The sequence below is a fragment of the Molossus molossus genome, unplaced genomic scaffold (genome assembly GCF_014108415.1).
Source record: "Molossus molossus isolate mMolMol1 unplaced genomic scaffold, mMolMol1.p scaffold_m16_p_1, whole genome shotgun sequence".
Taxonomy (NCBI): Eukaryota; Metazoa; Chordata; class Mammalia; order Chiroptera; family Molossidae; genus Molossus; species Molossus molossus.
Window position 1 is genome coordinate 205,071,137 of NW_023425344.1, and position 14,723 is coordinate 205,085,859.

Genomic DNA, 14,723 nt, shown 5'->3' on the forward strand with positions numbered 1-14,723 from the left:
TAAGAGTCTCCTTTCTCAGGACCTCAATTTGGTCAGAAGCCACGCAGCATTATGAGTTGCACTAAGACTGACTGACTTGTTCCCTGCAGTTTAGTTTCCCTTGTACCTGGCCCTTAGATTTGTGTCTTGTGTAACCTCCTGAAAGACATACCTCCACCAGTTTGATTTTCTTTTGCTTTAGCCACTAAGCACCATTAGACAAAACCACAGCCTAGAGAGCCCAATTTTGATATAAGGATGAAAATCTCTTTCAGCTCTGCCCCTCACTCCTCAACATGCCAGTGTGACTCCAGCCCTTTTAGTGCCGACACTACCCATAGATCCACAAATTTGATGAGCACACAGGCAACAGCAGCCTGGCACCTCCTGGCGACATAGCTACTTGACCTGGAATTGCCCCTGGCAGGGCCAGTACCCCTACTACTATGCCGCAGGGCTCTTGCTATGTGGTGGCCATGGCCTGTTACATCATCCCCTTATTACTTGACATTAGTCACAGGGAAATGGTTTGTAACGTCAGATCCCTCTTCCCATTGTTTAGCTGAGGCTGCCTTGTTTTTCCATGAGTGTTTCCCACCCTATACTCTGTGTTTCTGAATGAATCTCCTGAACTATGGCACTGCGTGTTGAGATGGGAATGAGAATTTGTAAGTGGCCCTGGGGTGCTGCAAGAAAGAAATGTGGCCATAGTTGTTTGTTTTAGCTCTGCTTGTTACTGTTTCTAAGCTAGCACTGGCTTTGTCTTGGAAATGTGGAAGATGGTTCCGAAGCCAAATATAGAATACAGCCTTTAGGTTGATTGTCCTTAGTAGAAGCATTGCCATGGTAACTCAGGATTGCACAGTGCTCTACAGTTTGCAAAGATATTTTAAAGTCATTAGCTCAGACCATCCCCAACAGGCTCCATGAAGTAAGAAACAGACATTTAACTTGAGTGAAGATCCTAAGGCTTTGAGGGGTGAAGTGATTGGCCCAAAGTCAGACAGCTGGGAAATGGCAGCGTCAGTATTGGAACCCAGGCCCATGTCCAAACCATAAGTTCTTTCCATGCTATAAAGGGCTGGATTAATGGCTGTTATTAAAATTAATAAACATTCCAGCTGGTGTGGCTCAGTAGTTGAGCATTGACCCAGGCACCAAGATGTCACCGGTTCGATTCCTGGTCAGGGCACATGCCCAGGTTATGGGCCCAATCCCCAGTGGGGGGCATGCAGGAGGCGGCCAATCGATGTTCTCTCATTGATGTTTCTGTCTCTCCCTCTCTCTCTCTAAGATCAATAAAGGAAAAAGTTAATTAAATTAATAGACATTTTTTATTAAAGGAATGCTACTATCATGGCCAAAATCATTTATTTTCATCGTTAATTAATCCTCTGCTACAGTCAGGTAATGTTATCTTGCCACTGCGTTGTCTCCCTAGGGTGAAAGAAACACTTTTCTTTTTAAAAATTCATCCATCTGATTTCCAGGCCCAGGGGAGGCGCCCTTGGAGTCTCTTCATTCAGTAGTCCTGCACAGGGATGGTGATCTTGTAGATAAACTCATCATACTTCACTTTGCCATTTGGTTCGATATTTGTTTCCCTGAAAAGATCATCCACTGCAATAAATCACATTAATTTTTCAGTTCAGCTTTACTGCCACATTAAGGACATTGAGTTCTTGGCGTTGGGCTCCCCAGGGGTTTTCTCTGAGTGTCCAGTTGACTGTTCACATAGACCAGGAAATAAGCCAGCGAACAGAACAGGACAACCCACCCCCCTACCCCTTGGAGAACACTGATAACCATTCTGAGTTCATTGGGTTTTCTGCAGGGGCTGGGGAGGATTCAGTCACTGAAGCCACTTTTTGCTTTTATAAAAAAAAATTAATTGCTTTATATTTCCTGTACCTATATTTCCAGAAAACTTTGGCCTGGGTTCGACCTCCTCAGTCACCCTCACAGCTTCCCAACTGGACGGACACCCTCAGCGGCCTGCCTGCCTGCCTGCCTTCCCAGCTGGTATGCCCCACCCCAAGAGAGGACTTGGTGACAAGTGGTGTCTGCCACCATCACCTCTTTTTTAAAAAGTTTGTGTTCTGGGGGTGGGGATACTATAAGAAAAATTCAACTGTGTCTAAAGCTGAAAAGGGTACAAAACTGCCATTGTTCTCTATGACGTTGCTAAAAAAATTGCTTCATTTATTTGTTTCTTCTGGTTCTGGATTCCTTGAACAAAATACTAGCTTGTCCCAGATCTTGGCAAGAAGGGCCATTTCAGCTTACGCTTCACAGTGGCCCTCTCAGGGCCGTTCTACCTTCGGTTCTTTGAGAAATCCTGACCCTCTTGCAGAAATTGTCTCCCTGCCTCACGTCAGTCTCCTCGGCCCTAGACGTCCCGACACACAATTCTGGACATTCAGAAAGTACCCTGTGATTCTCTGCTTAACCGGCCTCCTCCAAAATGTAATTACTATGCTCTGTGCCTAAGCCGATGGCAGTGCTGAGTATTTTTAGCATGTTAAGAACACTAAGTTATCTTCAGAAGAAGCTTTGCCCACAAGCCACCTGGTTCAAACCATCCCAGTAGCCGGGTCCAACACCGGCTCCAGCGCCGAGCACTGTGCCGCCTCCTGTGCAGAGAAGGGCCGCACCTGATAGCCAGGTGCCAGCTCTGCCTGCTGGGTAGTATGTGGTTCACTCTGGGCCCAGAAAGGACCAGGGGCTGCGGTCAGCCTGTCCCAGGCCTTGGAAGGGAGGCCTCCCCGGCAGCCTTTTCCAGCTGCTCCAAGGATGCTTCTTCGTAAAATTGAAGATTTTCTTTCAATCACTCAGAGGAAAGAATTTCTACTTCTGGAATCATCTTCCCTGTCTCCCACAACCAAAGGAAGGGGACTCGGTCTCCCAGCGTGTCGGGAACACACCATCGTCTTTAAAATGTTTCTTGACTGGTTAAACAAATGAGAAATGTGTGTGAGCCTGGGGCCGTGGTATTAGACGGATCCTGAGCCATGAGAACCAAGGCCCCAGCTGGCCCTGTGCTAGCGCTGCACCTGGTCCTCGGAAGGCCGAGCAGTGTCCGCGGAGCCCGAGACGGACGGGAGCCCGTGCTGCCCGTTCACGGGGACCAGCCACCGAGCGGGGGCTGCCGAGCGGGGAGGGCGGAACCTGCCTCTGTGGCGATATTTGTAAGTGCTTTGCACTGTGCCTTTGTGACTGCGGAGAAAATCTAAGCAGTCGGCTTTACAGGATGTTAGTTCTTGGGGGAACCTGAGGGATCGTCCATTGTAACCTCATTTCCCAACAAGGAACCTGAGGAGAGAGGGAGAGGCTAAGAAAACCGTCCGAGGTCCTCCAGAAGGAGGGGAAGCCAGGAGTCAAGTCCAGTTCCAACCACACCCTGGCAGCCCCTGCTGGTGTGTTGTGATTTGACCAAAGGCTCCAGGCCCCCCATGATCGAAGCCCGTTTCCTCCACCCGCTGTGTCCTGGCCGAGCCCTCCCACCCCAACTGCAGGCCAGCCCCCCGCCTGCGTGGAGATGCAGCCCCGGCCTGCTGCGGGGGCTCTCGGGACTCCGAAAGGCTGCGGCTGCAGTGCCCAGGGGCTCGCTGGGCCGGTGGCAAGAATGGCAAATGGCCCGGCGTTGGGTGGCTGTCTACCTCGTGCGCGGGGCCCTCCCAGGACACCCGGCTCTGTCCCCTGCGGCAGGAAGGCGCGCCGGGCTGCCCGAAGGCGTGAGGCCGAGGCCAGCACCCAGCCAGGCTGCCCGGCGCCCTCGGGAGCGGTCAGAGCTGGGCGCGAGGGGGAACAGAGCGGCATCTGCGTGGACACCTGCATGAGCAGCAACTTCAGAAGACAGCTGTGGCGAAAGAAAAGAGCCTGAGACGGCCGGGGGTCGGCAGGGGACTAACGAGTGTCTAATAGACCTACGTGTGACTCCCAGCTCTGCTACCGCAAGATACTCTGTCCACCTGTGCCTTTGTCATATAGGGGGGCACTAGAGCTCCCAGGGGTGTCATAGCTCTAAATAGCGACCCACAGGGAAAGCTGAAACTCAGGGTGAGGCCCAGGTGGATCCCAGCTAGGTTTCACCAGCCTGTCCCTTTGCCCTGCTGGGCTTCTCCCCTGTGCCCCACAGGTCGCCCGGGCTTCAGGCCAGAGCCCACCTACCTTGCCATCTAGTGGCAGCCGCCTGGGGCACACATAAAAGGCGGTGTCTGCAGGATCCTGAAGGCAGGATTGGGCTTTGGTGTCCCCCGCCCCCACCAACTCCCTAATCCTCTCCCACTGTGAGCAAAGAGGGAGCCAGCGGCCCTTACCTTCCTTGTGGGTGAGCTTCTCCCCCAGCCTCATGAGTTTTGACCGCAGCTCGGATGCCATGATGTAGCCTTTCTTCTCCTTGTCTGCCATCAACATGGCCAAAAGGATTTCTTTCTTTGGGTCCTCTTGTTTTATTTGCATGTGCATAATGGTCAGGAAAGTGGAGAAATCCAGCTCTCCATTTCTGTCTAGGAAAGCCCCAAACACAGCACAGTGAGTGGAAGGAAAAGGCTCACGCTGGGGAAGCCAACCTGCCTCCCCCCCACGCCGGCATGGCCAGCTCAAGGGCCACCTCATTCCGAAGTGCCGTGCTGGTGGCAGGGGTCACGGTGGAGGATGCGACCCCCTTTACTGAGTTCCCACCATGGAAATACCTCATTTAATCCTCCCAACACTCCTCAGGGACGACGGTTATCATCATCCCATTTTGCCCACAAAGGAGACAGGAGCTCTGAGTGGGGAGTCACCTCCCAGAGAGTGGCAGGACCAGGACTGAGCACCGCCTCCTCTGCTCCCTTCTGGGTGCTTCTCTTGTGCCCTGAACCGGAGGGAATACTATCTGTGTCCATCCCTCCTTCATTAGCCACCACTGCACATCCACAAAGATGGACAGGGGACCCTACCTGGGGCCTCACGCCCCAGTCCCTCCTGGGCTGGTCACTTGCCTTTTCCCTCACTGCAACCACCCCCGGCTCCCCACCCATACCCCTCCTCTGAGCATGCCTGGGGGCCTCGGCTGCAGGAAACTGGAACTTCCCCCTGCCCACAACTTCCTGTTTGAAGGAGACAGAAACCAAAGGAAACCACCACCCCTTGGAGGTGGGAAGGGGATCTGTCTCTGAGCGCCCGTCCCTGGGCTCTGGGCCCTCAGAGGCCTGCCCTGCGTGGGCTCCTGGTGCTGCTGCAGTCACACTCTGATGGACTTTGGGGTAACCCCAGCGGATGGTGGGAGCCCATCTGAGAGATGAGGACACTGAGGTCCACAAGGGCTCCAGATCAGGTGCACCCCTTTCTCTGGGCCAGTCTTTCCTGCCTGAGTGTCCAACTACCAATGCAAACAGCACCCCAGCCTCTGACATCCCTCTTGTTTTCTTTTTAAAAAACCAACTTGTTTCTGGATATAAAAGCCCTATATGTTCCCCTTGTCAAAAATATAGTCCGGCTGATGTGACTCAGTGGTTGAGTGTCGACCCATGCACCAAGAGGTCAGGGCACATGCCCAGGTTGTGGGCCCAATCCCCAGTGGGGGGTGTGCAGGAGGCAGCCAATCAGTGTTCTCTCTCATTGATGTTTCTATCTCTCTCCCTTTCACTTCCTCTCTCTCTGAAATCAATAAAGAAAAAAAATTTTTAAGTATACATTAAAAAAAAAAATACAGGAAATAACAATGAAGAAAATGAAAATCATCCATAATCCCATCACCAGAGAGAACCACTTGGCAATGTCTTGGCTGGGTTTTCTTCCACCTGTTTTTCTCCCAGTATTGCAGTTTTTAGAAAGTCAGTCTTTGAAATCAGAAGAACTGGGTTCTGACTCTGATTCCACCAATGGCTCTGAACCTTGATCTGTACCTGTCACTCGGTGCCTTCTCTACAGGGCTGTTTGAGCAAAGCACATGACAGGTCCTCAATAAAGGGAAATGGTTCTGCTGAAGCAGTTCTGGGATCACTGTCAGTACTCTTTTTTTTTTTTTTTTTTTTGGTACATGTCCCTAGCGGGAAACAAACTCGGGACTCTCTGGTCCGTAGGCAGATGCTCCAACCACTGAGCCAAACCGGCCAGGGTAAGGAATTCATCACCAACAAACCAGTATTTTTTTTTAATCCTCACCAAGGACATTTTTCCATTTTTTGTTCAGACAGAGTGGGAGGGGGAGAGAGAGAGAGAAACATCGACGTGAAAGGGACACATCGAGTGGCTGCCACCCGCACGACCAACCAGGGCCGGGGACAAACTGCAACCGAGGTACGTGCCCTTAGCGGGAACCAAACCTGGGACTCTCTGAGCGCTGTGTTTTTTTTATCCTCACCCGAGGATATTTTTCCATTTTTTGTACAGATAGAGTGGGAGGGAGAGAGTGAGAAACATCGACATGAAGGGACACATCGAGTGGCTGCCACCCGCACGACCAACCAGGGCCGGGGACAAACTGCAACCGAAGCACGTGCCCTTAGCGGGAACCGAACCCAGGTCTCTCCGGACCACAGGCCGACGCTCTAACCGCTGAGCCAAACCGGCCAGGGCTCTGAGCGCTGTCTTGACTGCAGAGCTGTGATAACCTTGTGGAAAAGCTCAGGCCCCACAGCCCTCTGTGAGATGAGGGTGTCGCCAGTCGCAGAGAGGGTGCAGGAAGCCTGAGTGATGTCTCCACAGCTCCCAGCTGGTGAACTCTGACTCCCCAGCCCCTCCAACCTCTGACCTGTTCACCTCCACCATCTGCACCCCCTGCTGGGCCCCTCCCCAGGACCACAGCTGCCGTGCTCAGGGCCCATCCACCAGCCCACTCCCCGCCCCCACCCCTGGCCCAGCCCACTCACCTATCCTATGAGTCTGCAGGTGCCGTCGAACCTCCCCTGGCGTGGGACTGGCCCCCAGGCACCTCATCACCACGATGAGGTCAGTGGCTTTTATCTTCCCCCGCTGCTGCTTGTCGTAGAGGGAGAAGCATTCCTTGTACTCTGTGCACAGCCCAGGAGGGAGAATTGGGAGCATCTGTTCACCTTCCACCCCCAGGCCCTCTCTGTCCTCTCCCTGTTCTCTCCCCTCACCCTGCTGGTGCCCCCTCCCTCTGTCCCGATCCCATCACTAATCAAAGTACCGCCAAGTTCCACTGAACTTCCACTAAACAATGAACACATTTTTAGTATGAGCATGTCCCTAATGTTTGCATGGGATACACTTAGACTAAAAAGTATTTGTTGCTTATCTGTCATTCAAATGTAACTGAGAGTCCTGTGTTTTATCTAGCCACCCACTCCCCTTCCTCTCCTTTGCTGTCTCCTGTCCTGCCCTCTTTCTCCCCCCTTCCTTCCCCTTCCTCTGCTCCCCCTTCCTCTGCTCCCCCTTCCTCTGCTCCCCCTTCCTCTGCTCCCCCTTCCTTCCTCTTCCTCTGCTCCCCCTTCCTTCCCCTTCCTCTGCTCCCCCTTCCTCTGCTCCCTCTTCCTTCCCCTTCCTCTGCTCCCCCTTCCTCTGCTCCCCCTTCCTTCCCCTTCCTCTGCTCCCCCTTCCTCTGCTCCCCCTTCCTTCCCCTTCCTCTGCTCCCCCTTCCTCCCGCCCACACTGACTCAAGCCACAGGGAAGCTCTTCCGCCCTCTAGGGCCAGTCCAGGGAGCCCAGGAGCCCACAGCAGGGCATCCAGACACCCAGGGGACCTTTGCAAAGATAACGCACGTGAGAAAGGGGGTAACGATGCCTCTTGGTTCCTGAGAGGACCAGAAACCCACCCTGGGAAGTCTAGGCAGACAGTGGCTCTCATATGTGGTGACAATTATTATTACAACTACGTGCATTTCCAAGTCCACTGCTCCAGACCCTCCCTCCAGCTCAAGCTGCCCTCGGACACGGGTCCTGGTGCTGGTCCTGGTGCCGGGTCCTGGTGCAGGTCCTGGTGCCGTTCCTAAAGGCTTCCCGGGGTGCCGCCAGGATGCTTCCTCCCCAGGCTCTGACCAGACCGGCCTGCAGCTCTCGGCCAACCTTCTCCCCCGGGAGCTAAGGCTTCCAGAGCCGCACCTCACAGCCCAGCGGAGCAGGCCCGCCGGCCTGTCCCCCAGCCCTGCAGGGACCGTGAGGCCGCTGGCAGCTGGGGAAGGCCCCGGGCTCTCCCACAGAGATTCTAATTCAAGAACTGGGGGTGCCATCGGAATTGGTCAAAAGCTCCCCTGGTGGAGACTCCGCTGGGGCGTGGGGGCAGGGACTGTGATGTGACCAGTGGGGTCGCGTGGCAGAGATGCCGCTCCTCCCATGAATGTGCTGTGACCCAATCTGATGTGTGATCCGCTATCAAACTATTTCCTACCCTCGTACAAATTGTATTTATTAAACTCAAACCTCTTTCAAATCTTTCGCACTACTGATTGCAATACGGCCATCTTAATGTTTTTGTACAAATGCAGAGGTTGGAACATGGTTTGATCTTACACTACTTAATAATGGCTGATTTTAACAACCAGCTGGAAAAATGTCTAAAACTGTTCCACCGGCTCATGCTAGCCGGAGCAGCTGGCCCCTGGGGGACGCCGGCCTGCGCCAGGCCCAGTGTCCTCTCTGTCCGTTGCTCACAGCAGCCTGCTGAGGTGGTGTCATTCTCCCCACTGCACAGATGAGAAAACTGAGGCTCAGAGGTGATAGGACCCTGGGCCTGCTACCTCCAAGGCTCCTGTTCTTCCCCTCCAGCAGGCCACCCCTGTCCAGTCTGATTCATTCATTAAACACTAGTGGCCACTTTCGTGGTATCAGATGCTGGGATACAAAAGGAAGTTTGCCTTCTTTCCTCTGGGAGCTCCAGAGGCCCCAGGGGGAGGGCCAGTGAGCCTCAGGACCAGATGTGGGTGGGGGGACACTGAGGCTTTTGCCTTGAGATCTGGGCATAAAAGGCCCTGCCCTGGGCCTTGAGTTTTATAACTCCTTGCTCTGGCCCCCCTCTTGGGGTGAGACTCTCAAGGGGTCTATGGGGAGGTGCCCACCTGGAGCCTGCAACCCGCTCACCCACTCCTCCTTCTAGAGCACGCTCTGGGGACTCAGAACTCGGAATCCCTGCCTGGGTACACCTGAGCCCACCCAGGGGCTGCAGGCCCCACCTGAGCTATGCTGGGTGGGCCTCCCCCAGTCCAAGTCTGGGCCCCCGAGCTCTGTGTGACCCAACTCTTCCCCTTGGCCTATGGAAACAGAACTGTGCAGGCTGAAGCCTGCTTGGGCCCAGCGGGTAGGGGACTCGGGGAATAAATTGCTCTGAACACCAGAACTAGGCTGATGTCAGGGCAGACGGGACCTCAGAGACCACCTAAGCTGAACTCCCACCTTACAGATGGGAAAACTGAGGCCCAGAGAGAAGGGTGCTGCGTGGGGTGCAGCCCGAACTCCTTTCTGTTTCACCAAGTACAAAGCCCCTCCTCCTGCGGGCCGGCCCTAGCCGGTTCATTGTTTCCCTCTGTCCACCCCGGCCCCCCCTCCCCCATACCCAACCATCAGGTTCTGGAGGAAAGTCACGTGAGCTCTCTGTCCTATCCCCCCCCACTGATAAATCACCCTGACAGATGTAACACCAACATTTCTACTTGTGAGCTGCCCCTCCCTCCCCAGCAGGGCCTCCCCTGCAGCCTGGCCCCTTGCCTGTGGGTGGGCCCATACCCCGCCCCCAGCACCGGTCTCTCACCAACAAAAACTGAGCAGAGCAAATTGCTTAATGAGACCCATATTTTGCTCTGAGCTGCTAATTAAAGAGCAAACCCAACCTACCATTAATTTGGTCCTGGGAAAGAAACTTGGCCTGCAGCAGACAGAGGAAAACAGTCAGGGAGGGGCTCCACGAACGTGCCCCCCCCCCCAGCCCCATCAGCCCCACAGGTGGCAGACCCTCGCTTACCATCTTGGGGCCGCTGGCAGCACCCCTGGGCTCCCTGCTCCCAGGACTGCCTTCTTGGTTTCCTTCCTCCCTACTTCAAGTCGAAAGTCCGCCAAGCTGGGTGGAGGCCCCTGTAATAAATCCGTGGCTGCCATGGAGACCAGGCCCAGTGCCAGGGGTCGGATTCCAGCTTCCCCGCACAGCTGATGCCCAGCGAGGCCTGGCAGAGCAGCAGGTTGGGTTTTGAGAAAACAGGGCTGCAGAAGGTCCCCCTGGGGCCTCGGTCCTGCCAGGAAGCTGGTGCTCGGGAGCAAATGGGTACGCGTTCCTTCCTGGGAGCCCTCCCTGGACACCGAGGAGGGGTCAGTGACACACAAAAGTGGGGCCTGGATGGGGCTGTTCGGGGTCCTGCCCTGAGTCTGCCTAGGGGGTCTTTTCTTTCTCTCTCCTGGGCCTAAGTGGGGAGCTGACAAGGTGGTGGGTCCTTAGCAGCTGTCTTGTAGGTGGGGAGGAGACCCTACCATGAAGGCCCAGCCCAGCAATGGCCTCTGCCACCGTCCAAGCCTTGGGATGCATATGAGAAGGGACACAGGCTGCGGTGCTCTCAGGTTGAATTCACAGCCTCCTTCCCCTTGTGCCCGTTCGCTGAGCGGCCTCGGCACGTCATTGCACGATGCTTGTCCCCCCCACCCCCCCAGCCTCCTCGCAGGACTGTTGAATCAAGTGGCCAGCGCACAGCGGTTCTGTGTGTCAATTCCCTTCCCTCCTTCCAGGGACCCTGGGAATGGGGAGAGGGCCAGCTCTGGAGTCTAGGCCCCACAGTGGGCTCCCCAGGGTGCTCAGAGGGAGGCTTCTGGGGTGACTTTCCTGGCCAGGAAGCTCCTCTTCTTCCTTTCCCTTCTCTCCCCTCCGCAGCCCCCACTCCTTCCGGCAGAAGCTGCTGACTCTCCCCATTTCCTGAGTGGTTTGTGCTTCTCCCCACCCTCCACCACACACACACACACACACACACACACACACACAGGAAGTGAGAGTGGGGGGGGCCCTCCCTAGAGGTGCTGAGCCCGGCACAGCTGGGTTCTCACCTTCCAGTTCCTTGTCCACAGCTGGTGGCTGTGGGGTTCCAGCTTCAGGGTTCCACGCATTTGTCAGGACCCCAGGTGTGGCCACATAGATGGGCCCAGGGTATGAGGGGGCCCAGAGGGGCTGCAGGTGCCCAGAGGAAGGGGGACCTCTGGCTAATTTGTACAAGGCACATGGACAAGCGGGGTTTGCCTCTGGTCAATTCCACTCTCTCTTTTCCTGACCACCTCCATGTGGAAGGTTCTCTTTCCCCCAAAATTGTGTGTTGAGTCACCTCTTCACCTGTTTCTAGGACCAATTTCATTTGGAGGATTCTGACTCCTTCGTGTTGGAGCTGAGGAGAGGCTGGCCAGGGTGCAGGAGGCAAGAGAGGAGGGGACCTTCTAGCTAACAGCTTTTGGGGGGAAGAGGTGATGGAAAAGTCAGGTGGGGCCTTGGAAGGCAGGGCAACAGGCTGAGGCTGGGGGGAAGCCTGGGGGGCAGGCCAGAGCTCACACTCAGACTCACCCTCCGTTTGGGAAGGCGCTCATGGTGGGGGACAAGACCTTTCTTTGGGTTTAAGTCAGTGTGTTGGGGTTTAGGGCAGTATGCAAAGGCATCCCCACTGACACACCTTGCCCACTCCTTCCTTAGGTTTTTAGGTGTCTCCATGGGGTGTCCCAGATGATCGAAGCACCTGCTTGAGGGTGCTGGCTACATGAGGGTTGACTAGACAGAAGTTCACCCTGCTGCCCACTGCCCTGTGCTGTGTGAGCTGTGCTTCATCTCAACAGGGAAAAACAGACCCCTCCATACCACTCGGGGGCCCCCCACCAGGATTCTGGCTCAGCAGGTGGAATGGGGCGAGAATTTGCATTTTCCTTTGCCATCCTGATGTTGCCAGTTGGGACCACACTTTGAGAACCATTAGCCTAGAGTTTTCCAGGTGGTGTGAATCCAGGTGGCAACTAAGTATTTCTAGGAAAACATTTCCAGTGAACAGCCCAAAGGGAGCTCTTTCAAAAGGGCATACATCTCTAAGCCTCTAATACTTTGCCCTGATTTCTTCTGTTTTTCCCTTTATTCCTCACCCAAGGATATTTTTCTATTTATCATCAGATAGAGTGGGAGGGAAGGAGAGAGAGAAACATCGATGTGATAGAGACACATTGATGCCTCCTGCATGACCCAACCAGGGCCGGGGACAGCAAATGAGGTACGTGCCCTCGACAGGAATTGAACCCATGACTCATTGGTCTGCAGGCTGATGCTCTAAGCGCTGAGCCTAACAGGCCAGGGCATGCTGTGATGTCTTTTTCATTCTAAATATCTTGATTCTTTTTTTTTTTTTTTTTTTTATCCTCACCCGAGGATATTTTTCCATTTTTTGTACAGATAGAGTGGGAGGGAGAGAGAGGAAGGGAGAGAGAGAGAAACATCGACGTGAAGGGACACATCGAGTGGCTGCCACCCGCACGACCAACCAGGGCCGGGGACAAACTGCAACCAAAGTACGTGCCCTTAGCGGGAACCAAACCCGGGTCTCTCCGGACCGCAGGCCGACGCTTTAACCGCTGAGCCAAACTGGCCAGGGCTAAATATGTTGATTCTTGAACAACATGGGTTTGAACTGCACAGGTCCAATTATATGTGGATCTTTTCAATAAATACAGTAACTGTATTTTCTCTCCCTTTTGGTTTTTCTTTTTCTTTTCTTTCTTTCTTTTTTTTTTCCTTAATCCTCACCTGAGGATACTTTCCCATTGATTTCATTAAAGATAATTTTTCTTTATTGATTTTAGAGAGAGAGGGAGGGAGAGGGAGAGAGGTAGAGACCTTAATGAGAGAGAACATCAATTGGCCGCCTCCTGCATGCCCCCCACTGGGGATTTGGCCCACAACCTGGGCATGTGCCCTGACTAGGATCTAACTGGAGACCTCTTGGTACATGGGTCGATGCTCAAACCACTGAGCCACACCAGTTGGGTGATTTTTTATTTTATTTTATTTTATTTTTTTAGATAGAGTGGAAGGGAGGGAGGGAGGGAGGGAGAAAGAAACATTGATGTAAGAGAAACACATCAATTGGTTGCCTCCCACACGACCTGGGCCAGGAATCAAGCCTGCTACCCAGGCACGTGCCCTTGACCAAGAATCAAACCAGTGACACTTCAGTCTGAGGGCTGATGCTCTAACTGCTGAGCCAAACTGGCCAGGGTCCCTTCTGATTTTCTTAATAACATTTTCTTTTTTCTAGCTTACCGTATTGGAAGAATACAGCATATAATACATACAACACAGAAAGTATGTATTAACTGTTGTCAGTTGGGCTTCTGGTCAACAGTAGGCTATTAGTATAGTCAGCTTCCGCATCTGTGGAATTTTTTTTTTTTTATCCTCACCCGAGGACATTTTTCCATTTTTGTTCAGATAGAGTGGGAGGGAGAGAGAGAAACAGAGAGAGAGAGAGAGAGAGAGAGAGAGAGAGAGCGAGCGCCATCAACGTGAAAGGGACACATCGAGTGGCTGCCACCCGCACAACCAACCAGGGCCGGGGACAAACTGCAACCGAGGTATATGCCCTTAGCGGGAACCGAACCCGGGTCTCTCTGGACCGCAGGCCAAAGCTCTAACCGCTGAGCCAAACCGGCCAGGGCCACATCTGTGGATTTTTAATCACAGATTGAAAATACTGTTTGGGCCTGGCTGGTTTGGCTTAGCAATTAGAGCATAAGCCTGCAGACTGAGGGGTCTGGGGTTCGATTCCTGGCCCCAGCCAGGGTCGTGCAGGAGGCAACCAATCAATGCGTCTCTCTCACATCAATGTTTCTTTCTCTCTCTTCCTCCCTTCCTTCTATCTGAAAAAATAAACTGAAAAATATCCTTGGTTGAGGATTAACAACAAAATACTGTTTGGATCCATGGGTATGAAACCCAAGGATAAAAGAACCAACTGTGGTTGAGATTTGGGGGAGTCAACAGTTATATGTGGAATTTTGACTCTGCAGGGGCTCAGTATCCCTGTGTTGTTCAAGGGTCCACTATATTCACTTGCATCCCTAATTTTTATTTAATTTTTTACTGTTTATTTATTAAGGTCCCCTCAAATTGTATATGCGTCAGGCCCCACAACCAGTGCCTGATCAGAAGGTGTCTATTAAGTCCTGTGAATAAAGCCAGAGGGGTTGGGAGGGGCAGTGTCCTCGGTCGGGAAGGACTCACAGGAGGTCCTGGGCAGGTAGGAGCCTAGGGCTTCAGGTGTGGTCTCCTGCCACCACCCTCCCATGTTTTCTGATGACCTCGGCCCAGTACGCTCCCATTGCCTGCCTGGAGAGGCTGACACCTTTGAAAATCAAGAGCTGAGGCTCCTGGAGATGAAGTGAGTGGCCAAGGCTAAGTACTGACCTCCAACAAAGGCCTCCCTCCTTTTCCTAGGGGCACCCTCTTCGGTTCAGGCTCTGAACCAGGCTGGCAGCACGGCTGGGAGACCCCACGTGACATCTCTGAGGGGCGTCTGGAGATGGCCTGTCCTGCCCCTCCCAAGTCCCCCTACTCCGAAGAGGGCTGGAGCTGACCGAGGCCCTTCTGGCCCCCACCTCTCTCCAATCCAGGGATCCTACTAAGTGGCATGGAGGGCCAGTGGCCTCACCCACTCCCAGCCAGATGGGGCTGCGGGGGCCCTTGGGGTCTGCCCAGCACTCCTCCCTGGGTTCCAGACCAGCCACTCTCCCCTGCTCTAGGGACCTCCTCCCTCCCGCTTCCCAAATCCGCAAAGCAGCAGCCCAGCCAGGCTTGGCTTCAC

The 14,723-nt window shown here is 53.9% G+C and overlaps 1 protein-coding gene across 1 annotated transcript; it reads right to left on the minus strand.

Annotated features, from left to right (window-relative positions):
• Nucleotides 1–1,332: 1,332 nt before the first annotated feature.
• CALML4 (calmodulin like 4) lies at nt 1,333–10,014 on the minus strand. The gene is given in 6 exon segments (XM_036277044.1): nt 1,333–1,599; nt 4,299–4,487; nt 6,837–6,977; nt 9,754–9,784; nt 9,881–9,948; nt 9,951–10,014. Coding segments are annotated over 6 exon segments (591 nt in total). The 3' UTR covers nt 1,333–1,501.
• Nucleotides 10,015–14,723: the final 4,709 nt, after the last annotated feature.